This window comes from Camelus ferus, chromosome 7 (genome assembly GCF_009834535.1).
Source record: "Camelus ferus isolate YT-003-E chromosome 7, BCGSAC_Cfer_1.0, whole genome shotgun sequence".
Classification (NCBI taxonomy): Eukaryota; Metazoa; Chordata; class Mammalia; order Artiodactyla; family Camelidae; genus Camelus; species Camelus ferus.
This window is the reverse complement of record NC_045702.1, coordinates 17,104,600-17,130,763: the sequence shown is the minus strand read 5'-3', so window position 1 is coordinate 17,130,763 and position 26,164 is coordinate 17,104,600. Positions and strand designations below refer to the sequence as shown.

Genomic DNA, 26,164 nt, shown 5'->3' with positions numbered 1-26,164 from the left:
AGCAAGGTAAGTGTCCTTTGGTACAGAACTATTTAAATAAGACTGTCCAGGTTATGGATTAGATACAGTGACTAAAAAGAATAAACATGTGTGTCCTTTGAGATATTTTTGAATTGTATATAAAAACTTCTTCATTGTGATTATCTGAAGGATGGGGAACATTGCTGGAGGCAGGAGAAAGGAACTAACCTTTTTAGCTTACACTAACAACCTTCTTTCACATAATGCAGAGCTACCTTTTTCTTTTTTATGGTTAAAATTATTTTTTAGAGTGATTGTATATGATTTATTTAGCTATTTCTTTCATGATGGATAATTAGGTAATGCTGCAAAATACATTTAAGTACATATATCCTGAAACATTGTGGGAATATTTTCATATTAGATACCTAGAAATGATTATTGGATCATAGGATATGCACACTTAAAACTTTTGTAATATGTACCTTTTAATCAGCAAAATTCTTACTAGTTTAGATTCTCTACAGTGTATGAGACTTACTTTTTCCACGAGACCCTGGTTGACATTGAATGTTAACAAAATTTAGAAGATATCACTGATCTAGTAGAATTTAAAGTATACTAGGCATGAGATACCCTCATTCGTATATACTTTTCAATATATATATTATATGACAACAGAAAGCTAAAAATATCTCGCCCAGTTTCCCTGAAATGTGGCTTATGCTAAGCCTGCCTTCTTGAACTCATAATTTAAAAGACAGATTTACTGAGATATAGTTTACATACCATATAATTCATCTATTTAAAGTATATAATCCAATGATTTTCAGTCTATTCACAGTTATGCAACTGTCACCACAATTAATTTTAGAATATTTTCATCGCTGTAAAAAAAGAAGCCCTGTACTCATTAGCAGTCACTTACCACTTCTACCCAGTCTTCCCAGCCCTAGCCAACCACTTACCTTCTTACTGTCTCTATATATTTGCTTATTCTGGACATTCCATTCTATATAAATGGAATCATACAATATGTGGTCTTCTATGACTGGCTTCTTAGCATGTTTTTATGGTTCATCTGCATTATAGCACGTACGAGTCCTTCATGCCTTTTTACGATTGAATAAAATCCTATTTTGTATATCATACCACATTTTACGTATCCATTATCAGTGTTGTTTCCATTTTTTGGCTATTATGAATAATGCTGCCATGAACATTCATGGACAGGTTTTTATATGAACATATGTCTTCATTTTTCTTGAGTATATGCCTCCAATAATGTTTTGAGGAACTAGCAGAATGTTTTTGAAAATGGCTGCATCATTTTACTTTCTCATTAGTACTGTATGAAGGTTTTAGTTTCTGCATTACAAAGAATTTAAACTACTAGATTAATCTACTAGCTCAAATACACATGTAATAATTTTGACGGCTGCCTGAGTTTTCATGGCCACTTATTTAAGGAGTACTTAAAGTTTTAAGAAAACCTTTTTTTATGGAAAATTTTAAACATACACAAAAGTAGAGTAGTGTGGTTAACCATCATGAATGCATTGATAAAAGATGATTTATATTCAGTTTGAAAACTGATTTGTTAAAATTTAGACTGATACATTTTGTTTGGTGTAAATTTTCTTTTGGCAATATTCAGATGATTACATTGACTGTAAGTCTTTCTTGAGGTAGGATACTTGTTTTTATATTTCTTTAGAGAAAAATTGTCACTGCTTTGTCACAGCCTAATCAGGACATTTAATTTTGGAATTTGAAGAAGAGGTACCTGGTTCTTTTGAAAATACTGTTTTAGTCTTTAGCCCTAAAATTTGAGACAGCCTTCCTCTACACCTTTTCCTTTTTGAATAGGTAATTCTTTTACTCAATATTTGCATCAAAAAATCTGGTTTCCACCCCTACCCATATATATCCAATTTCTGGTATACCTTTTAGGTAACCTTTTATTTGTGTGCTTTTTCTGTATTTCTTTATGTAATTAAAGCAAATACAAAGATATATTCTTATTTCCCCAGTCCTCTTCATACACATACTGTATATATCATTCTGTATTTTGTGTAACGTTTATGTAGACCTTTGTGGAAATTTTCCATTTCCATGCATAGTATGCTTAAATATTCCTTTTTATTGCTGTAGATTCCATTATATAGATGTACTGTAGTTTACCAGTTACAGTGTACCAAAAATAGGCTTCCTTGGAAAGAGAAATTTATATTTGTGGTTTTGATAAGATACTTTCAAATTTTGCCTTGTATGTCTTGCTTAATTTTGCACTGCTATCAGCAGTGTATGAGATGCCTGTTTACCATAGCCTCATCAACTGCTGTGTTGTCAAACGTTTGGGTTTCTGCCAATCTGATAAATGAAAAATGTTTTGGCAAGTTTGAGTTTGCTTATCTCTGAGATTGAACACCTTTTCATATCCTTGAAGGCCATTTATACTTTTGTTTGTATGAGGTGTCTTTCATGTTCTTTGCCCATTTTCTATTAGGTTGTTGATTTTTTAAAAAATATTTTTTAATTGAATTATAGTCATTTTACAATGTGTCAAATTCCAGTATAGAGCACAATTTTTCAGTTATACATGAACATACATATATATTCATTGTCACATTTATTTTTCTCTGTGAGCTACCACAAGATCTAATATATATTTCCCTGCGCTATACAGTATAAGCTTGTCTGTCTATTCTACATTTTGAAATCCCAGTCTGTCCCTTCCCACCCCCCACCCCCAGGTTGTTGATTTTGATCTCAGTTTTTCTGGAATTCTTATATACCAGGAAGTTTATATGCCTGTTACATAAGTTACAAATATTTTTTTCCCAGTTTGCATTTGTCCTTTGACTTTGCTTATATAGTTGTCCCTTAGTATCCACAGGGGATTGGTTCCAGGATCCCATGGGGATATCAAAATCCTTGGATGTTCAAGTCTGTTATATAAAATGATATAGTATTTGCATATAACCTATGCACCTCCTCCTGTATACTTTAAGTCATCTATAGATTACTTATAATAGGCAAATTCAATTTGCTTTTTTGGAACTTTCTGGAATTTTTTTCCTAATATTTTTGATCACCTTTTGATTGAATCCACAGATGCAGCACCCACAGATATGGAGGGCTGACTATAGTGTGTGTATTTGTTTTGCCATCTTAAAAAGTTCCTTAGTTTTATGTAGTTGAATTTAGTATTTTTTCTTTATGGCTTCCAGATTTTGCATCATAGTTTTATAGGCCTTTTTCACTTGAGGTTATAAAGGAGTTTGCCATGTTTCTTCCAGTTCTTTTATGGTTTGTCCCCTCCTTCTTTCAACATTTAAATCTTTGATTCATTTGGAGTTTACCCTAGTATATGGTATGAAGTATGGGTGGGCCTTTTTTTCCTAGATTGGTTCCAGTTGTCCCAACATTAGTTATTTAAAAGTTCATCTTTACCGTATTTCAGATACTGCCCCTTTTTTAATTCTAATTTTCTTTTTGTGTTGGAGTCTGTTTTGGTCTTTCTGTTTTGTTCCATCGGTCTGTCAGTCTTTAGAACAGGCACATTTGTGAAGGAGCAAATAAAAATCAGCCTACAGAAGTGGATGAATGAGGACTGATTGATGACTTTCCCTTGGTGCCAAGATTGGAAACCAAATCTTTGCCTGCTAATGAAACATATATACACCTTGGAATCAGCCTGTTCAGACAAGCAGAAGGGAGTATAGCTGTATTACAAAATGGCGTTAACAGGAGTGCTTGAGGGAAATTACCAAAGGAACTGAGGGGTAGATAGCTGTAGTTCGTTGATGACCTTACATGCCATAGAGAGGAATTTGAATTTTGCCCTCTAAATAACTGGAAAATTTTAAACAATCTAATAAAATGTAAGATTATATTTCAGAATGGGATTCTAAGTTTGAGTTCAGTGGGCTCCTCAGCATCCAGGTATGGGCTTCAGGTTCTCTGAATTCTCTGAACTTTTACATTTCAGAGAGTATCTAAGGCTTTCATCAGATTCTCGGAAGTCTTTGACACACACCTTCTTTAGTAACATGGGATAGGATAGATTGAATGGTGTTTAAAACTAAAGATAGGGTTGCCAATCAAGAAATTTCTGTATTAGAGTAAGCAGAATATGAATGGCAGAGGGAAAAAAATGAGCTTTCCCTTCTATTCCTTATTTCTGAAGGGTACGGCCGACTCTCACTCCTCACAGTAGTTACTATTCTACAAAGTCACTGCAAACACTGAATTAGTTTGGTGAATACTGAACCATTGCTACTGGGAGAAATACTGAATTACTATTACATTAATGAGCCAAAGATGGCCTCTGGATATTGGCCCCTAGGTTGTTTTTTCTAGCCAGCTGGGGTCCGTTAGCTTAAAAGCTTCTTGGCATAGGGCACTTGTTATACAGTATGAGAGCTAGAAAAAGAAGGCATTGTCACCTTATTCAGCCTCAGCTGGGAAGGTACACATGGAGCAACTCAAATTTTTCAGGGCTATGTGCATGTCTGCAAAAGTGCTACAAGTATTGATTTGGTTACAAATACATTTTAGCAAATAGACAAATTTGCAAATATAGTCCACAGATAAAGAGGATCAGCTGTACCTGTCCAGTCTCTTAAATACTTCCAATGATGAGCATACTCCCTCCTAATAAACTTCACCCTTGCTGGATGGTAGTTTTAATGGTTATATTAAGCAAAAATCTGCCTCCTGTGTTTTCTAATCTTAGGTCTTAATTTGGCTTTCTGAATTGTTCCCCTTCAATATACTATTTAAATTCAGCTGTCTTCTATTCACTTTTACTCCATTTTTCCCCCTCTAGCACAAAGATTCCCCATTTGTAAACTTTTGCTTTGTTAAATAGAGATTTAAAAGAAAAAAACCTTTAATTTTATTGTTATTAATTAACACATGTTCTCTATCTCCACTCCTTTCCCCACATAAAAACCGCCCAACCTGAACTCCCACTGCTTCACTTTAGTCTACACTATGTTTGTCAGTTCTTTTTCAGTTTTAAATTATTCAAATTAATTAATAACTGGAGAGATGAGTCTCATGCAGAAAGGCTAGGATAGTGATAACTTCAGATATACAGAAAGATTCTTTTAATCTCTATTTTCAGTGCCCCATTTCATCCCCACTCCTAATGCCATCTCTGTTCCTTAGATTAGCTTCATTCTATAGCCAGATTTTCTCAGTGTACCAAGAAGATGGCCATTAGGGGCTCCAAATTTCTGTCCTCATGGAATGCTTTAACCGTAGTAGACACAGAAATGTCTCTCAACCAGTGTCTGTCAGTTAAAGGTAGAACTCTGGTGCAGCTGGGATTGTATATCTAGCCCTAGATCAGGGGTATGGGAAACTGACTAGCTAGCTTATGTCATGTGTAGCCAGAAAAGTAGTGACCCTTGATTGATAGTCTCTCCAGTACCACGTGGATTTTAGGGAAGGGCAGGTTCTCAGAGGAAATAGAAGCGCTAGGCAACTGAACAACAAATATCAGTTAGACACATTAAGACAAGTATTTTCTTCTGCTGTGGTTAGGATCAGTAAGACATCTCTTAAGGACCATCAGTATGATTGAAGGATTATAGTTTTCAGCTTTGAACAGTATTGAATCAAAATTGATTTTGCTTTAAATGATGACATCTATTACTTCTCAGTGGTGCACACATAGGAACCTGTTGTATTTTCTGTCCTTTTATGTGTTTAAGATATTTCATTACTTTAATAAAAAATTAGAAATTAATTTTGCTTTGATTTAAGTTGGTGAGTGTGAATAGATAATTGAGTCATAATTTCTCTTTAATATTAACTTAGCTCTAGAAATAATTTTGTTTCTGACATAGTAATCCATATGACATTTTAAAGGTATTATGAAGGTAATTTTTTTCAATGATGTGAAAAAATATGTAACTTATTCCCTTTACTTCATATCATATATTTATGACACCATAGGTACCTGCAAGGTGTGGAGTTACAGTTCGGGACAGTCTAAAGAAAGCACTGATGATGAGAGGTCTAATCCCAGAGTGCTGTGCTGTTTACAGAATTCAGGATGGGTATGGTTTGTATGTGATGTGAAACTTTGTTTTAAAAAGGGATAAAACCTCAGACATTAAATTTTGGGGTTTTCTGTAAGATCTTTACCCAAACCTAGGGTATTGAAAATCAGCTTTAGAAAAAAAATATTAATGCTAAGTTAGTTAGCCTAAAGAATCTTATAGGTCCTTTGAGGAGTTAACATTAGATAACTTTGTATGACAACAGTGTTTGTTACTCTTATCAAATGACTTTATTTGGAGTTTGAGATTCTTAAAATTTTTGAATCATTTAGAATGTGACTTATTTGAATAATAGGCTCTTCCCCACTTCTCTGTTTTTAATACAAACTCATAGTTTCACAAAAGGCTTATCAAAATTAACGTTTTATATTGAGTAATTTTTCTTTCAGAAAGCATCTAAAATTGTGCCAAGACCCCCCCCCAATTTTAAATACCTTTTAAAAAATAATCAGCTTTTTGGGGCATGTTGTCCCTTGAGTACTCTTTCTTTGACTGGACAGATAAATCTGTACCTATGATTTTTATTGGGGGGGACCCCAGAAACAATCCATTTTCTGCTGTTTGTAGGTCTTTTCTGGAGCTGACTTGAAGAAAAGAGTACCTCTCTTTACCCTGCTGTTTGTCCAAGAGTGATACATTTATTTGGGGTAAACTTAAAAATTAATTTATTGCCATTTAAATTTCTAACGATGGAAGACCAGGGAGTCAAAACTCCCTCACCATTACTAGCCCCTCAATAACCAATTTTCATATCTTCAGCATGAGGTAGTTGAAAGTCTTTAGGTATGATAACCAAGAAAGGCTGTGTCTGCACTTTTCAGAGAGAAGAAACCAATTGGCTGGGATACTGATATTTCCTGGCTTACCGGAGAGGAATTGCATGTAGAAGTGTTGGAGAATGTTCCACTTACAACACACAACTTTGTATGTATCTTGATATTTTTTTGAAATGTCAGAAATGTTCAGGTTCTTGTGAATGAATTTTTATTTAGGGAATATGAAGTATGGGTGAATAATTTTGGAATTGATATTTTACCTAAGTTGAAAATCAGTTGTTCTTTAAAAAAAATGCGTATTTAAGCTAAAGAGTTTTATTTCAATCATTATACTTAATTTTTAACTTTAAAAAGTAATAAATATTTATTATTAAAAGAAAATTCTCAAGAATTTGAGTGGTATGAAAGTATATCAAGTTAAAAACATGAAAGTGCCCTACCAGAGATAAATGGGCCAGTTGTTAATAGTTTATTGTGTAGTCTTCCAAACTCTTTCTGTATGTACAAACATGTCCTTGTACTTCTGAGCACAAAGTTTTCTCCTATTTTTCTCCCTTCTCTTTCCTTCAGTATTTTCCATTTCTTTCCCTTTTTTTTTAAAATGGAGTCATGTTTTGTGTGATGTTATTCACCTTTTTAAAAAAATTAAACAGTATATCATGGACAAACTTCCATGTCAGCACACCTAGCTTGCAATGATGATTGCAGAATAGTCCCTAAGAACATAAGTTCTGTATACTAACTATCCCTCTATTAATAGACATTTAAGTTTTTAAAAAATCTATTACATACATGGTAAACAGAATCTTTCTGCATACATCTTGACACCTTTGTGTAAGTGTTTCTGAAGGATACGTTAATGGAGGTGGACTAGCTCTCCTTGAGGACTTAAGAACATTGTTAAAGTTCTCCTTGAGCACTTCTCCCTTTGTCTGGTTTTTGCATTTGCCGGAACCTAGCCTAGTGAAGTGTCAACAGCCAGGAGGCCTGGAACATGGGGACCTCTCTACCTAAGAGTTAAGAATACAGGTCCCAGAGCTTGAGAACCTATCCTCTAAAAGTGTAGGCAGAATCCAAGATTAGAACGATCTATAAGGCAGATAAGCATTTACTACTTTTCTCTATATGGAATTTTGACGATAGTTTATTTTTCTAAGTGGTTAGTTATTGCTACCCTTTTGGCATCAAGTGTTTTCCCATGTGTCTTGGTGATTAGTACAACTGGGCTCTTTTGATTTCCTTGGGGGTTGGTGTTTTGGAGGGTCCATTGGGGTGAATAGTGAAGTCAGGTTTGTGCTTCAGTAAATAAGGCATCTTTTGGATGAGTGTAAGATATATCTGATGTGAGTCAGATTTACTGTGTAGCAGATAGTTTTATAATGATGAGATAAGGAGTTCACTACTATTGTTTTTTTTTAACTTGTAGAATTTTGAGAGGACAGATCTTAAGATTTTTTATATAAGTTTTTAGGAATCAAAAAAAAAGTTGAGCTTATATTTCACTGTGATCATTCCTGCTTTTCTTAGTTATTTTTCTTAGCTAGAAATTAGGTATGAGGAGGTAAAAGAAGACTGAAGTTGCTAACCATAAGATAATATTAAAATAGTACCTAAGGAAGGTCCTTGCCACAAGAGGATAATGAAAGCAAACTGCAGGTTAGTTGCAGAGTATGGAAATCCTCACAGCACAGTTGGAGAGCTACCAGTAAATATTTATTGAGAACTTTGCATTTGCCAACACTTTGTCTGATCTGAGGATATAACAATGAAAAAGTAAACAGTATCCCTGCCTTAGAGTAGAGAGACAGATAATTTAATAAGAAAATTTCATGTGTACTCCTCTAATTGCTGTGTATGTTTAATATGCTTTGGATGCACAGAGTAGAGACTCCTAACATGGCCTTTGAGGGGTCAGGAAGGTTTTCCAAAGGGAGGAATATCTAAGCTAAGGGCTGATGGATGAGAGAATAGCAGATGAACAGTCAAAGGAAGAGTGCTTGAGACACAGGGAGCAGTAAGAAAGTACGTTACCTTTTTAGTTTTGAAAGAAATTCAGCATGGATGGTACAGAGTTGGAGAGGTAGCAAGTATATGATATAGGTAGAGTAAGCAGAGCCCAGCTCATGAGTCCTTGTAAGCCATGTCAAAGATTTGGACTTTTCTCTAAGGTAATTGGAAGTTTAATATAAGAAGAAGAGATGTGTGATGCATTTTGTGTTTTAGAACAATTGCTCTGAGTGTCATATAGAGGCAAGAGTAAGCCTGTGTACTGCTTAGAAAGGGAAGAATTTCTCTCTTTGCTCCTCTGAACTGGGTTTTGCTGACTCCTCAAGGAATGCTGCTTATCCCTCCTGGTTTCATAGAGTCTTATAAAAGCTGTCGCTTCAGTATTTGCCTACCTCCCAGGAGTCCTTGGAAACTGGCAGGGCGAAGGGGCAGGGAAGGTAGAGAAGCAAGAGTAGAAACAGTTGCCCTGTGTCTAGCCCTTGCCATTCTCCATAGGCACCAGGGTTAATGTCTTCCTCAGGCAGCCCCATACCTTACAAATTAATACATGCAGATTGCCTGGTCTGTGCCTCCCACTAGTTTACCTTCCATGTCTAGATGTGCTTGAATTCCAAAATAAGCATAAATTGTGGCACAAAAGAAAAGATATACCTTCCTGTGCCCACCTTTATTGACAAAGGTATACTCACAGGTATATGTCACTTACTCAATTTATACTCAGATGCATAACCACGTTCTGTCTTACTCAGGTGTTTTCCTCTCCTTTCTGCCTCCTCTCCTCCCATTTCTCTCTTTTTGTTTTCTCTTCCTTTACATACAGAAACAACCATTTGCACATAGTTTTCAAGTGTAAGTCAGTGACAGAAAGAAATACTGCAGTTGAGTAGATTAAAGAAGGAAGAGAAATTAGGACTTCATGAAACTCAGTGGATTATTAGGCAACTGAGAGTATGAGTAGTTAGCAGAAAGGATCAGATGACTATAAAGTGCTGATTCCTGTAAACACATTTTGTATTTTTCTGTGCTCTAATTTCCAGAGATTCTGCTAGCAATCTAAAAAGATGCTTGCTTTGGTAAATAGTAGCCACATAAATATTAAAGAAAAGTTTCTAATTTTTTGTATATCTAAAGACAAATAATGGAAAAGGAACAAAACTAAAAACAGTCAGTTGTCTTTTTATATCCCCTAGAAAGTGATACATAGAAAGGTGAGGAATCAGCAGCAAAGCCGCCTGAGTGACCTTGAATTCTGGCTTCTAAGCTTGGCAAGTTCCCCCCCAAATGGCAGGGCTATCCCAATGATAAAGGACAGTCAGGGAGGTGATGGGTGGCCCCTGCCCAAGTATAATGACATCGAAGTGAAAGCCTTACTTCATCTAACTGCTAGTTTGTAGTCTATTTTGAGGCATGTGTGACTGTGGTGTGCTTTAATTTGCAATATAAATTAATTAAACCATATTTAATTCCACCCTCAAAAAAAAAAGTGAGGAAAATAAGAGATACTAAGAGTAGCTAAATTTTACTAAGAGTAGCTAATTTAGGTAGCTAAACTACCTAAATGTTCTAAAAAAGCCAGAACGGATGATGTGCCAAGATACCATTTTCTTGATGAAACATTTTTAAAATAATGTTTTATCCTGATAAATATGTTTATTGAAAAGAGTTTGGTAAACTGTGGATATTGACATCAATTTAATGGTCATGAAAAGCATTTACGTGCAGTAGAATGGATTAGAAAATTCTGATGTACATTATACGTTCTGGTGTATTTTTCTTACTTTCATTTGTGGTTAATGCTGTCTGAAATGAATTAAGAATATATGGCAAAGAAAAAGGCCAAAATAGAGTCACCCCTGCTCTCACCGCTCTTAAATAGCCATTGTTAGCATTTTGGTATTTGTTTATCCTTCTTATGTCTTCTGCTTTTTATCTACACAGTGTTAAACAATTTCTGACTTTGGTAGTTACCAAGATAGAGTCTCCCTAGCACAGTTCTGTTTATGTGACCCACGTTGTAGGTCATTTGCCTCTGGACGTGGAGTTCTTACATGTTGCCTTTTTAAGTTTCACAAAGAAGAATGTTCACAAATACATTTAGGTGTTGTAATCCTCTGACAAACTGATAACTTGTTAGAAGTATTTCTTAGCATCTTCTAAGTGATTTTCCTGTCCCTTATCCTAAGTTAGCAAGTTTAGGTAGGTTGTTCTGATTTCATATAATTACAAACTAGTTTTTTTCTTTTATAAGTAATTTTTTTTTACATTTGACTCAAATGTATGTATTTTTTTAAATAGTGCAGAAGGCTTTTACAATAAAAAAAATAATCTATTGTCCCATCCCTTGCTAGCCTCTAATGCCACTGTCCATAGGAAATCACTCAACTTTTAACGGTTTCTGTTTTAAACTCTTTTGGTGCTATTTTCATATTACTGAATAATAACTGTAAGCCAGTTTCTTGCTTTATCAATTTTAGACATCGTTTACTGATTGCCAGTTCCATAGAGAGTTAGATTATTTGTAATATTGCAACTTTTCCTCCTGCTTCCTCTCCTCCAACGCATGTTTCTGCTTTTTTGTGTTTTTTTATTCCTCTGTTACATACCTTTGTAACTTTATATATGTATACTGATGTTCTGTCGACACCAATAAGCATCTTGTAACTGCTTTCTTTTTACAATTATTAAAGTGAACCTTTATTCTTCCTTTTTCTTCTAATTCTTCCTTCTACTATCATCTCTGCTTTTACTTTTATTGTAGTACAGCTTGAAACTAGTTTCCAGTCTTAAATTCATTTCCCATCTTACTGACTTCTGAGTTTTTAAATTGGGTAATTGGTGGGAGGTAAATACATATAGGCCATCTGTTATCTTGAGCCCACTGCCTTTCATTTTAGTATCTTAGTGTGTAAGTCAGTTCTCATGATGTAAGCATATTAAAGATTTGTTATTTTAAATAAGAAAGTAAATAAGTTGATTTCTAAAAAGATTCTTGCAAGTTTTTGAAATCATCTATGATATTTTACTTTGCAGGTACGGAAAACTTTTTTCACCTTAGCATTTTGTGACTTCTGTCGAAAGCTGCTTTTCCAGGGGTTCCGCTGTCAAACATGTGGTTATAAATTTCACCAGCGTTGTAGTACAGAGGTTCCACTGATGTGTGTTAATTATGACCAACTTGAGTAAGTAATCCAAAAAAATTTCTATCTACTATTTAACATTAACTTTTCTTAATATGAAACTGGTGTATCTTAGAGTCTGTGGGAGTTTTCTGTTCAGTAGGGTTGTTACCAGGAATTTTTAAAAGTGTTGCTAGAGAGTAATATTTGGTATAGCCAGTACTTCTCTCTCAGACTCTAATTTGGACTGTACATTTCATTCATGTTTTATATTCTCTTTTAAGTAATAAAGATCCCTTGCCCGTAGAAATCAGTTTTAGATAGATTTTGGGAGGAGAGCAGGTGTTTCAGTTAAGTTAGCCGTTACATTTTTGGACCACAGATCAGGGAGTCAGATTCTGTTAGCTATTTTGTAAATTATGTTTTCTCTCTTCTCCAAGTTAATGTCTGTCTGTCTGTCTTCTCTCTCTTTCCTTCCTTCCCTTCTTCTCCCTTCCTCTCTTCCCCCGTTCATCTCCCCCCTTTATCCACTTACCTCAGTTTATTTAAAAACAACATATAAACTCTTTGAACCCAGTGAATTTTTTTCTAAAATTTCTATTTGCTTTATGCCAGAGTTTCTCTAATAGATTAGATTGAGTTTCTTTTAATCTTGTTTTGTGTTGTTGCTACTTCTGTTAAAGTCTTACTACTTTTTTTTGATCACTTGCGCAAAGGGAATTCAGCTCTGTACTTTAAAGTATATCATAAATATGTAATCTAACTTTTAGCAATATTTATTTTCTTCTAATTCCTTAACCATAAAGCATGGTTTTTACCTTCTACCATGTAGAAATTTGCTGTGTAGAACAATTAGTTTTAGATTCTAAGCTTGCCTTTGAAAGTACAGTATAATTTTTTAAATAAGCCTTTAGACAAAAATAAAACTAATTTTAAAAGAAGGAAAGAAAAAAACTAACTAAATTTTAGAATCCTTTCTGAAAATGGAATTTGATCGCAGATATTTTTGTTAATTCTGTAATGTATTCTGGTGTATGAAGCTTCTGGGTTTTGCACAAGTTAGGTTTGTTTTGTTTTGTTTTTGTTTTTGCCTCACAGTTTGCTGTTTGTCTCCAAGTTCTTTGAACACCACCCAATACCACAGGAGGAGGCCTCCTTAGCAGAGACTGCCCTTACGTCTGGGTCATCCTCGTCTGCACCCCCCTCCGATTCTATTGGGTATGATTTGACTCCTGCTGTTCAGTGACATGCTATTTGAGCTGATTTCTTTTGGAACTTTTATTTAATTATAAATCTTTCCAACATTTATATTGTTACATTAAGAACTCTTTTCAGGTAACTTATTTTTTTAGAGTTCCTGCCTTCTGCTCATCACTTTATTAGGTAATATTAGATATAGAAGTATATGATTTCTATTTACAAAAGTAGCATTAACATACAAGATAATTTTAAAATAGTATATAATTATAATCTACAGTTTATCACAAATTACTTTAAACGTGTGATAAGGGCATAAGTATTACCATGTTTACAGTAGAAGAAGAGAATAGTGAGAGTAGTCAATATGTAATCAAGAAAGTGGGATTTAAACTGGACCTTTAAGAATTCAAGCATCTGAATAAACCCAGAGAATAAAAGCACAGTGATTGGAGATGGAAAGGAGAGAGGGAAGGATAGAGACAGCGTAAATAAAGGAAATGGGGATGGTAGGTTTGGGAGACAGTGAAGAAACAGTAATCAAAGTCTAGAAATATCAGATTATCGAGAGTCTTGGAATTCAGGCTGAAATTTAAATTTTGCATAAAAGGGAAAAAAAGAATTATGGGTTTTTGAGCATGGGACTAACCTGGTGAAAATGGTTTTAAAGAAAGAATCCCTAGTAGTGATATTCAGATGGATTGAGAGATATCTAGAGTGCTGTTGGTAGTGAAGACAGTGAGAGGCAATGTGAAGACTTGAACTGGAGTGGTAGCAACATGGAGAAGGGATGGATGTTCATAAGTGTAAAAGGAAAAAACTAGTATTATTAATCAGTTTTGGAGGATAAAGAGAGAATTGACTTTAAAGGTGATGCAAAGGCATCATATATTCAGGCTTCATAGTGGAGTAGGGAAGATGGTGAGTTTAGTAGATACTAGTTTGTTTTGGAGCATTTCTTACACAAATCTGCTTAACTGTTTCCCTATTAGATTTGAGGCCCCTTAAATTATGCTATCGTTGTAACTGGTTAAAAAAAAAAAAAGCCCCCACATGGCATTCTGTTCTAGAATATCCCAGAGATAATTAGTTAAAACCAGGAATATTTATTGTCAATTTCAACCCTACTTCTTTCCACTGTTCACAAGATAATGCTGTTTCTTCTAGATAAAACAGTAAGTTGAACCTCCCAATAGATCTGTAATTTTTACCACGTCAACCTTTCTAAAGGTCTCAAAGGCTAGAAAATTTAGCAAAAGACTTTTGCATTAAGGAGTAGATTTATCTATTTTGGAACACTGAAAATGCTACCACTGTGTTCTTTCGTCAGGCTGTGAGAGTTGTTCACTCTGGTGGAGTCATTCTGTTCCTGCTGTCTCTTGTCATTAGTTATATGCACCTGTATATTTCCTAGAAGATCAAATCAAAGTGTTGTCATTGTTCATTTTGATTTTTCATTAATCTTTTGGCTATCACATTTACCTCTGACAGGTTCTAATAGACCACGAGGCCTTTCTAATGGCAGGTCCTAGTTCTGTGAGCAGAGTTACAGATCACCATAATGAGATCAGTTTGGCCTCTCTGAAGGTTTATAATGGTAATGATTTAGGACATTTGCCTTCCAGTGAAGGAATGCTATCTTAAAATTAAGAAACTATTTGCCTATGCCACGAGTATTTTATTCATAACTAAACTGAAGTACATTCTGGTCTTGAGCAAATGATAAGAAAGATGTTCAAACTTTTGCTTTCTGGATGCTTTTATATCACAAGTATATATGCATGCCTGTGAAAAGATAGAAGCCAGTCCTGTTCTTTATTGATACTCCTTTGCATTTTATTAATAGTTCTGATAACAATTATAACTGATACCAGGACTATTAATTATTATCATTGTTTCATGATATATATGTACACATATATGACATGTCACATATAATAATGGATGTAACCAAGACATATCACGTATAGTAATGATGTGGAGAATGATACGTTGCCCAGTTTTGAATAGAGTTAAAGGTACCACCTTTTCTACTTTTTACAAATGCTATGGAATATATAAATTTATGAAAAGTCAGTGTTTTAAAATGTGTGTATTGCTGAAACAGAGGTAGTCACACTGCTTCAAAATTTTTAATATTCTAGATTAAAAATGAGATCTAAACTAACTGGTAATTTGCTGAAGGGTGTTAGAGGTGAAATTCTTTTTATTTCTAATTTGCTACTGCTTTAAGGAGGTTTGCAACAAGGTAGGTAGAGAGCCAGTTTACTGACTGCCAACATACTTCACAAGGTATAACTTGCCTAGGTCCCAGTTAAGATGTCCCACTATGGAAACTCATTTTGACCAATTCCTAGAAATGATGAGAGTTAGAAATATACTTGTTTACAGTAATCAAAATCAGAAAAGACTAAATCAGAATGCCAGGTACTTCATGTCAGTGAGAAATACCTGCCTGTATAGATCAGACTTCTTGTGTTGGATGAATCAGTACTCCCTCTGCTTTGGAAGATATTTATGAGAAACCAAATTATAATCCAAAGATTGTTTTTGAATTACATAATTCAGATGTTTAATGACATTAGGCTATAATAACTTGAAGTGTTTTCCAAAATGATACTATATTTGCCCTCACGATTAGGTAAATTGACTTTGTGGACCAATGCCAACTGCCAAATATAGCCTTTCTGATTTTTATGTAATAGGCAGATTTCCTTACTTTCTAATATATCCATTTTCTTTAGATTTGATAATAAAATTTATTAGATTAAATCCAGGTTTTTGTTTTTTCCTAGTTAAAGACTTCACATACTTATTTCTGATTTGTTATGTACTACATGTTGCCTTCATAATCTTAATTCAGTAAGTTTCAAGAATGGCTTGCTCTCCCTATACCAGATCATTTATATTAATTAGACTACCCTATACAGTTGTAGTTAATTTAGGCTTTTCCTACTTTTAAGTCCTAACTTAAAGTAGTAGTATGTTGTTGCATTGAAACTTTAAATCAGCCTCTAAGTAGTTTTTAAAAGTGCACTTTTCAAAACTATTTAAAAAGCTAATATTAATATTGTCATTTTTACATTCTTTTACCTGCTCCTAAAACCCCTTAGCAAAAGGTGTATGATGATTGTCTCAAGCAAAAATAAAGACAGCTCTATCACAAACTCAAGGTTTCTTAATAATCAGAATAGAAAGACCAGTGGGGCATGCTAATTTTCCTAAAGGTTGGTTCCATCAGTCTTACCTGTAATTCTCATTGGGCTGATACCAGTTTTTTAAAGTGCATAATATTTTATTATTTTTATTTCAATTCTTAGTAGATTCATTTAGTTAATATGAACAGATAAAGTCAGATTTGTTTTCCCTACACTTAATACTGTGTTTCAAAGAAGTAAAATTTATTAGCTGGTATGGTTCAGATTCTGTTAACATATTTTATTGCAAAGCTTTTTGTCACTTTTTGGCTTCTTTGGCTCCTTCAACCTTTAGTCCTCTTCTACTATATTTTCTTCCCATTCCTCTCTAAATCCTCTCCCCTCATAAAAATGTCTTTTTATCCCCTCTACATTGTCCTTCTGGCTGTCTTTTTAACCATTAAATAATACTGATTAGTTACAGAATTTGCATATGATGAAGTGGAATGATAGCCAGTCTCTGAAGAGAGGCTGTTAACACTGAGTCATTCATTGGTCCTAATGGAGCTCACTGGGACAGTCATACCTCATCTATCAAGTGATACTCACTTCTCATCTCTCTTGGATATTCCTTCTGAGGGGCAGAGACTCCTCACAGCTGTTTACAGTCTAGTCTCAAAACTTCATAATGTACTCCATGAGTCCCACATTCATTCTGGGGGCGGTGAGAGATCATAGACTTTATTTATCTACAGTACCAGAATAGGTCACTCTGTCCCCTGTTTTGATAGTTTCGTCAAAAGCTGTTTTTACAGATACGTGCTTTAATGGTTAATGTATTATTCCCCTGTGTCTCTTGTATCAGTTATTGGGCATGGTAAAAATTTCAAAATGAGAGAGACACTGTCAGGATCATCTATTTGGAAATGATCTTTTGCCGTTATTGTTCAGGATTTTAATTCAACTCTTGTGTAAAGCATAACTTTCAGGTCCTTAAATATGCATGTATTATTTTTTAAATATTTATAATTTCCTAATACTTTGCATAAAAATTTCATTTTAGTAACTTCAACTATCAAGAAATGACAAGGGTAGGAAAAAAATGGCAGACATTATTCAGTCAGTCCCTACCTAGAGCATTTTTATGTAACCTTAAAGGACAAGAGTTCCTTCCGCTGATTAACCACAGGTAATTTCTAGCCATTTGTGGATTTCTCTGGAGTTTTCTGGATAAAAATCAGTGTTCTTATCATTGATACTCCCTGGAGGGTCTGCTTGAGCAAAGCAGCTTTGTCAGTATTAGGTACAAGCCTAGAATAGTTTTTTAAGGTAGTAATTTTAAAAGCCATTACTGCTAGATTTTTAATGCTTTATTTTAAAGTTTTTTTGAGAATATAAAAGCAGGAAAATCTTTGTATCATCCGATTTTCCGTGCTGTTATCTCTGTAAAGTTGCTCTGAATCTTATGTTTCAATCACTTAATTTTTCCAGGCCCCCAATTCTCACCAGTCCGTCTCCTTCAAAATCCATTCCAATTCCACAGCCTTTCCGACCAGCAGATGAAGATCATCGAAATCAGTTTGGACAACGAGACCGGTCCTCGTCAGCTCCAAATGTGCATATAAACACAATAGAACCCGTCAATATTGATGTAAGTATCCAGCATTGTTGAACTAAAAAAATTCAACTGTATTTTTAAATTTTTCTGCTACACTTATAATATAGATCAGAAATGTATCATCTTTCATTTATCACAGTTATTATGAGTGATAGACTTTTAATGAAATACAGAAAGGCCTTGTCATCTTCGCTAATGGCATTAAATATTCAACTGGTTCCAAATTACAGAGTTATTCTCATTTTTTTTTCTATGACACCATCTCTGTAAAAGTCTTAACTTCATGTATTTAACAGGTAATCCACTTGACCATTTTATGTTAACGAATACACTTGCAAGCTTCCTATTTAGATCAATTTGAAATCTTTACCTAAATTTTTAAAAGATCAACTTTGAATAACCCTTAATGACTAATCATTACTTTATGTACTTAACATGCAAATCTGCCTTTAACCTTCTTTACTTTCTTGAGTATATTATTATATTCCATTTCTGTACACATCTTGAATTTTGGTATATTCTTTTATGTAAAGTTTATCACTGAGTTTTAATCATTTTTTTTAAATGGATCTTCTCTGGTCATTATTATATATTGTAATCTCACTTCTTCAGTTATTTTAGCCTCCTTCTGGCTGGTCACTCTTGAATTTTTTTACTTTCCCAGTTTATCTTACACACTGTAAGTTGGCTCATGTATGTTAGTGTCACTTCTGCAATTAGATATTAACTTCTAGACAGCAGAAACCATCCCTAATATAGTTCCCTAACATAGGAATTATGTTAGGTGTTAGTTAGCACCTAACATAATAGGTCATCAAAAAATATTTGTATCAGTGAAAGGGTTAGAAGATAAAGCAGAGGAAATTTCCCATAATGTAGACCAAGGGTCAACAGACTCTTTCTTAAAGGGCCACACCACATAGTAAGTTTTCTAGGCTTGTGGATCTTATGATCTCTAATGACAACTGTTTAACTCTGCTGTAATGTGAAAAGTCATAAATAATACATTTTAATTAAATAGGTATGGCTTTATTTCAGTAAAACTTTAGTAAAATAGGTGGCCAGCCCACTGTATTTTGACAGTCCCTGATATAGACAGAAGAAGGAGATGCGAAGAAAGATGAAATACACAGGATCAATCCAAAAGGACTGATTCATTTAGCTACATCATCGTGGTAACTGAGTTACTGAAGACGATAAAGAGCCTTTGCTATCTGATGTGATGTGGTGGGATCTTGATCTTGGACTTAGGTGTCACTTTTCCCAGAGTTTGTACTTCAGAATAAAAAAGTGTGAGTTATCTTTTATCTCTGTCTGTAATAAGTAGCAAAACAGAAAATCCATCCAGTTTGTTTGCCTTGGAAAGTAATTACATTTAAAAAGGAATTTGAAACTGTTTACCCCTGTAAGCAAGATACAGAAGTTACTGAAGTGGTCACTTGTCTCTTAGAGGACTAAAGTTGTTCTCATTTTACAGGCATTCCTTATGTGAGTCCTCCTCATAAGGTTGAGTAAAGAAGCAAAAATTGTCCTAACAGGAAAATATTCACTAATTAACGGACTACTTTAATATTAGTCCCTACTCTAACATCCTTCCCAATTTAATAACAGCTTACATTCCAGCCCCTTTCCGTCAGTACCCAAGATTTCAATGAAAACACTGATTGCCAGACTGATTTTAAAAAAAAGGTTTTAAGGATTTTAGGGAGACGATGAATAGTGACTTCAGAGAACTACTCAAATCTTACAAAGCCATTGAGAAATAAGGATACAGCAGAATTAAATTAGTTCAGCTAACAGTAAAAGAAAACCTATAAAGATGACAATATATTAGGCTCTTCAAATGAAAATGATTTAAATATTAAAGGATTGATGGAGGCCTTTGAAGGAATTAATGAAGTCCTTTAAAATTTTTATAAAAATGACTGTGATGTAAAAGTTGACTATGGAATTAAGAATTTCAGTTTGTGCTATTGTAAGTTTGGTATTATAACCAATAAAAACTTGATTCTTTCTGTGTTAATTTAAGAATTATCATATTGTTGAAAGTATAACTTAAAATTTTTTGAATGTAAGAGAAAATAAACTTTTTATAAATCTTAATTTCATTTTTCAGGATACATTCCCAAATCAGACTTTCTTCCCACTTGTTACTAGGAAGGTTTTTTCCTCTTATTTTATTCCTCTTATTTTACATTTAAAGTAACCTCCTAATACCAGTTTTTCTCAACTAATGAGGTCTTCTATCTAGCTAGACCTGAATACAAAAGAAAAAAACAGTAGGAAAGGGAAATATGGGAATAAGGAGATTGTGAAATAAGAAATCAAATCTTATTTCTAGGCTAGATCTATTGTCAGTATTTTCAAAATTGTAACCTTCATACTTACTTTCAAAACTAACATTTTTTTAGATTTTTTCCCTTTATGTGTTAGTGTTACTATTGTTCTCCTATTCTCTTAGCCTTGAACGTTTGAAGTGTCATTTTTATATCTTGCTTTTTCATCCTCCCCATAACCTAACTGGCATAAGGTATCACCTTTCCTTTTGATATGCATCTCAAATTTGTTATTACTGCCACCATTTGGGCCATATTTCTTCACTTGAACTACTTATTACATTGATCTCCGAAACAGATTTCACGCCACTGATTTTCTTCTATCCATTTCCGTTCTTTCTTACTCCTGTCAGAATAATTTTTTTTTACAACACCTCTGTCATCATCTATTCCTTTGCTCTAAAACTTTCATCTGCTTCTCATTGATTATAAGATAAAATACAAACCTTTTAACATTTCATTTGGTTTCAATCACTTCATTAAATTTCAGTCATTATTATTTATTATTCCAGTAAACCAGATTTAATGTTTACTTGGATAGGCACTATGTCAGAACAGGGAATTAAGATGAATTAATTAGCACAGTCTTTGCCCTCAAGAAGGTCACAATCTAATGGATGAATCAGACATATAAATAAACACAAAAATATATAGTATAGTTTATAGAAGGGAGAGATAAACTCTAATGGTTGGATCTAGTAATATTTAAAAGAGAAGGGGCACATTTAAGCCAAAGTGTGTAGAAGATGAATATGAATAAGTAGGTGTTTATTAAGTACACCAGGTGGGAGTTTTAAGAAGGAAAATCATTTGTTAAGGAAATGGTATGTGCATAAGTATGGAAGTACCTTTATGTGGGATGTAATTAACAGTTAATATTATAGGAGATTAGGGTTTAGGAAATGGATGGGAAATGGTAGAAGATGAAACTAAGTAAGGAGAGTACACACTGAGGTCTCTATCATAGTTGGTAGCATGGGAGCTAATAAACTTTGAATGGGAGAAAAAGTGATCAGCTCTATTTTAGAAAAATCTTTTTAATTAGAGATTTGATAGGCAAAATTGTTAGGATTGATACTGAAAATGGCTACTATTAATAAATGCTTACTATGTGCTAGGTACTATACTAAGTACTTTACATAAATTTTCTCATTCCGTCCGCATAAACACTCATGAGTTAAGTACTATTATTGTCCTTATTTTATTGTTAAGAAAATTAGATTTAGAGAGATTAAGAAACTTACCCCAGATCACACAGTTGATAAATGATTGAAATGGAGGAGAGTCTGGCCTGCCTTTCTTATATTTACCCACTGTTCTGTGTAGCAGTGGGGGAAAGAAGGAAAAAGAACAGAGGTAGAAGATAATGCCTAGATTTCTCTGGCGTAGGTGAACAGATAGTATTTATTCCATTCAATAAAATAGGAAATACCAAATGAGGAAGAACAGGTTTGTAGAAATGAAAATGGTAACTTTTATTTTAGACATACTAACTTTAAGATGTCTGTGGAACTTTTACTGGTTTAGAAGTCCAATAGCAGCTGAAACAGGGACCTTGAATAGAGGTACGGATTTAGGAATAATCAACATATTTGAGTCAGTTTTCATGTGTGTGTATATCTTTCTTCCACTTAGTTTATAATATGCTCTTAAGAACACAAAGTTAGTGAGACCACCAGGATATTATATTTATTGATAGTCACACAGCCCTGAATATTTAGTACTGTATTTGCAGATATGAGTATTTGTTGCTTATTCTGTAGAAAATGTTAAAGACTTTATGTCATACATTGAACATGACAGAAATACATCTGTAAAGAATTTACTCTTTGTTTGAACCTATAAACAAAAAGCTGCCTATTTGCAAAGTGCCTTTGAACCTGTTGAGACATTTGGGGCCATTCAATCCTTCATATTTAAGTTATATTGGGTAAACTAAGTTCTGTCTGTTAGGATCCAAATTGCATTGCATTGCCAGTAGACTCCTCCTCCGCTGCCCCACCCCACATTGTCTATTTTGAAAAGCTATATTTTAATAGTAAAGACAAATTTTTAGCAAAACCCTATTTGAGCTATTTTTCTTTTTTTCACTTCTAGTGTGTCCTTACACATCTGTTTTTATGATTGTATCAGTGTACATTTAATTTTATATTCTTTTTAAATTATACTGTAAACATGTTTCATGATTTGAGCTTCATAATTATTATAGTAGCTGCATAATACTTACTAAATTGATACATCATAATTTGCTTAACCAGTATGTCTATATGCCTATAGTAGGGAAATAATTATTACTGATTTTTTAGTATGATGGACAGTGTTGCACTAAACGTCTTTGTGCATTACGTTTTTTCTTCTGAATTATTTCCTTAGGAAAAATTCCCAGAAGTAGAATTACAAGATCAAAGGGTATGAACATTTTATGGCTCTTAATATGTGCCAGTAGAATTTTTTTTTTTTTTAAGAACTGATGCAGCCATTGGTTTTGAATGGCCTTAAATGGATTTCAGCATTTGATCAGGACTAATAATCCCTTCAGTCTAAGGTTAGGTTGGCAAGTGCTTTAAATTTTTTATTTTATCATGTTCACTAGCTAATTCCATATTCTTTGTTTTGTGATGTAATTTATAGCCCAGATATTATTTTCACGTTAACCTTTCTGTTAATGCTTGGTGGAAAACAAAATGTTGTTATTACTTTCTTACCATATGCTTTGAATAAATATACATTACTGTTTATTTGTAGGACTTGATTAGAGACCAAGGGTTTCGTAGTGATGGAGGTAAGTAGTGATCTCAATTTAAAAAAAGAACGCAGGGAAAAGTGCAATTGCTTTGCTGCTTGTCTCCTTTATATTTGCTTCTTTCATGAAACACAGACACAGAGAAAAATGTGTAGAGAAGAACCAAAAATTTTTGCTTTTTTTTTTTTAGTATTTATCATTTATCTCTAATAAAATTTTAACTGATCCATAACCAGAGAAAAAGAGAGGGCATAAAAGGGAGTCTTAAATGTACTATCTACAGTTTTTAAATGTTATCAAGGAGTGATCCTTGCCACTTTATTCTTAACCATCTACAAAACTGATGATGCTAAATTTCCTTTGGGAGCCTCCACTAATAGTTAAAGATTGAGCTTTCAATCAGTTAAAACTTGACTTTTTTAATCATTCTTGGGGAGAATACCTGGGATTGCCTGCCACAAGCTATCAGTTTGTAAGAATTATCAACCACTTCCCTTCAGCTTTCTAGAAGGCTTTGGAATATATGTTGTATAGCATAGACCCCTAAATGGAAAAGTCTAGTTGCCCTTTTACTAGTCCAGGAAATAAAATAAGGAAATAAATTGAATTGAGATTTCTTAAAGAATTTTCATCAGATACTCTAGTACCCAGTGAAAATTGGGGGCATAACAGAACATTATTTTAGAAAATACTTTTAAAATAAGAATTCACCCCTATGTAATGTTTCTAAGAGATGGTATTTGAAACTATCTTGAAGTTTTCTTCCAAGTGATCCTTTATGCTTACCTCTTCAGCTGTCTCCTATTTAATAAGGAAGTCCTGCATGACTGGCTTATCTTGTTTAGAGTTGGTCTCTTCACTGTGACCTGAAGCCTAGATTCAAAGATATTTTATATTGAATAAGCATTGTCTAAACCATGTTTTATTGTTTCTGTATTCCCATGAACCTACCAAAATAATAACACTACATTATATACTCTAGACTTAGTAGTTACTGAAGCACATAGTCTTTTTTTCCTGTTTGTTATTCCATGAACCCACCAATTAATGTTGCTGCCAGTCTGACTTTCATATGTCTTAATAGCTGTGGCTTTTGATAATTTTGCCCAGTACATCCAGCATTTAAATGTTGTCATCATGTTAGCATCACAGAGTTAACTTAGTCATAAAAACTGCCTGCTTAGTACCGAAAAATCAAATGGCATTTCTTGTCCTTTTTATGAGTCACTTTTCAAAAAATTATTGGGATTTTATGATAATAAGCAGATTTTTTTAAACATCCAGAATTATTTTATGAAGCAGGCTTCAACTCATCTTATTTATTCCCCATGACTTCTTTCATTTCTTCTGTGTGTCTGTCTTCCTGTGTTTGCCTGCCCCTCTCTTTCTCTTCTAACAGCCCCTTTGAACCAGCTGATGCGCTGTCTTCGGAAATACCAATCCCGGACTCCCAGTCCCCTCCTACATTCTGTCCCCAGTGAAATAGTGTTTGATTTTGAGCCTGGCCCAGTGTTCAGAGGTAGTTGGGCTCTTCTTTCTTGTTTTCACCCAAAGCAAACTAAATATAAACTACAGATACTGTTTGTGCCTCACCCTCACAGTGTGTGTTTGTAAGTGTGAAAGTTTTCAGTACTGAATTTCTGCTTGGCCTGGCTGGAATGCTGAATGTGCTTCTCACACATACTCACTACCACAGCTTCCTGTATGCTGTCTGTCATAAATTTGTAAAAGCAAGAAAATTCTGAGCTGAGATTTCCATCTTGTTTTTTGTTATGTTACTTAGTTTTTGATCTTAATAACTTCTTAAACTCAGTGGGCGGTAGTAAATAATGTAGGGAGGGGGCTCTTTGCAAGTTGAATTTCTTTTATTTTAATCCATTTAGATGATAACCTTGATGACTATTAAATATTTGTTATCTTTTTTTGTTTTTTTTTTTAAATGGAAATCCCTATTAAGAGTTTTTACTAGATTTTTGGCTTTATTTTCTGTAATATGGGTTTTGTTTTTGTTTTTTTTTTGGAAAAAGAGGATGTGTATATTTTATATCAAAGGTAGGAAACTTTAAAGAAGATTTGTAATACATTTGGGATATTTTTACCGTACTTAAGAAATTTTAGGATTGATTCTTTCACTTATGCCATCATGAGGAAAAAGCAGTGTAATTTCACTCTCCCATTTTATCTTGACATACTTTAATTAGTGGTTAGACTGATTTTTAAAAATTTAAGTCAAAATTTAGATGGGTGTCTTGCTATAGATATAAATAAAGATATTTTAAAAGAATTATATTTACTGGCTTTTGCTAGTTAGTGTCTGTTACTTATTCTAAATGTAGTGGTGGTGTTTCAGATTTTTGCTCTCTCAGCCCAAGTCTTCCTCAGAAAATCCATGAAATGGGCTAGAAGTCACAGAGTACTGAGTAGTGTGATTAAAGTAAATAATACAATACAGCACTGAGTAGATCAGACTGTGAAGCATTGGGTAAGCAGTTAAGGATTTATAATATTGAAAATTATCAGTGGAAGGCAGAATATGGATTGTGCTCTAGTAATAGATATTCCAGATACCATTTTCTTGTGGAAAATTGTATATGAGATATGGAAATTCCACATGATGACATATATTATGTAGTAATGATTAAATTTCTATACAGTTTTAACATTTAAATGTTGCCATGAGTATCCTGATCCATGTTCTTTGAAAGATAGTGACTTTTTAACTAGAGAATAGTTGTCTACTTAAAAAAAAATTCTCTTAGTCTTTTTTGTTCTATATATGCAAATATTACCTGACATCTCTGTCCTGCTTAGCTATACTCAAAACCCAAGAGGAGTCATTGCCCTAAACCCCTCTGAACCAGGTCTGTACATGAATTAGGATTTTAGCTCAGTCAGCATTTGGAAAAGTATCCATTAGAAAGGTGGCGCAACCCTGCCAGCTGAACCCACTTTCAAAGAATGTGATAAAATATTTCCATTGTAGTAACTTGGCTGAGAGGCCATAGCACTTTACTCTTGCTCATAAAGGCAAAGACTTTTCAGAAAGTCTTGAGAAACCTGCTTGGCTTTGTTAACATTAACTTTGTTATGCAGGTAGAAGTTATCTTTGTTTAGCAGAATATGTCCTCCAGGAACCAGTGAAACTGTATCACTCTTAAATAATACAGTGTGTAGTGTAGGATTTTTTTACTTTAGT

General features: G+C 33.9%; 1 protein-coding gene across 1 annotated transcript in view; it reads left to right on the top strand.

Moving 5' to 3' along the window:
• BRAF (B-Raf proto-oncogene, serine/threonine kinase) overlaps positions 1–26,164 on the top strand; it is a 133,823-nt gene that overhangs the window by 74,071 nt on the left and 33,588 nt on the right. The window contains exons 4-10 of the mRNA XM_032484366.1: positions 5,932–6,035; positions 6,860–6,962; positions 11,852–12,000; positions 13,036–13,155; positions 17,763–17,922; positions 22,971–23,007; positions 24,368–24,581. Coding sequence (XP_032340257.1) covers positions 5,932–6,035; positions 6,860–6,962; positions 11,852–12,000; positions 13,036–13,155; positions 17,763–17,922; positions 22,971–23,007; positions 24,368–24,581 — 887 coding nt within the window. The remainder of the gene's footprint in view (positions 1–5,931; positions 6,036–6,859; positions 6,963–11,851; positions 12,001–13,035; positions 13,156–17,762; positions 17,923–22,970; positions 23,008–24,367; positions 24,582–26,164) is intronic.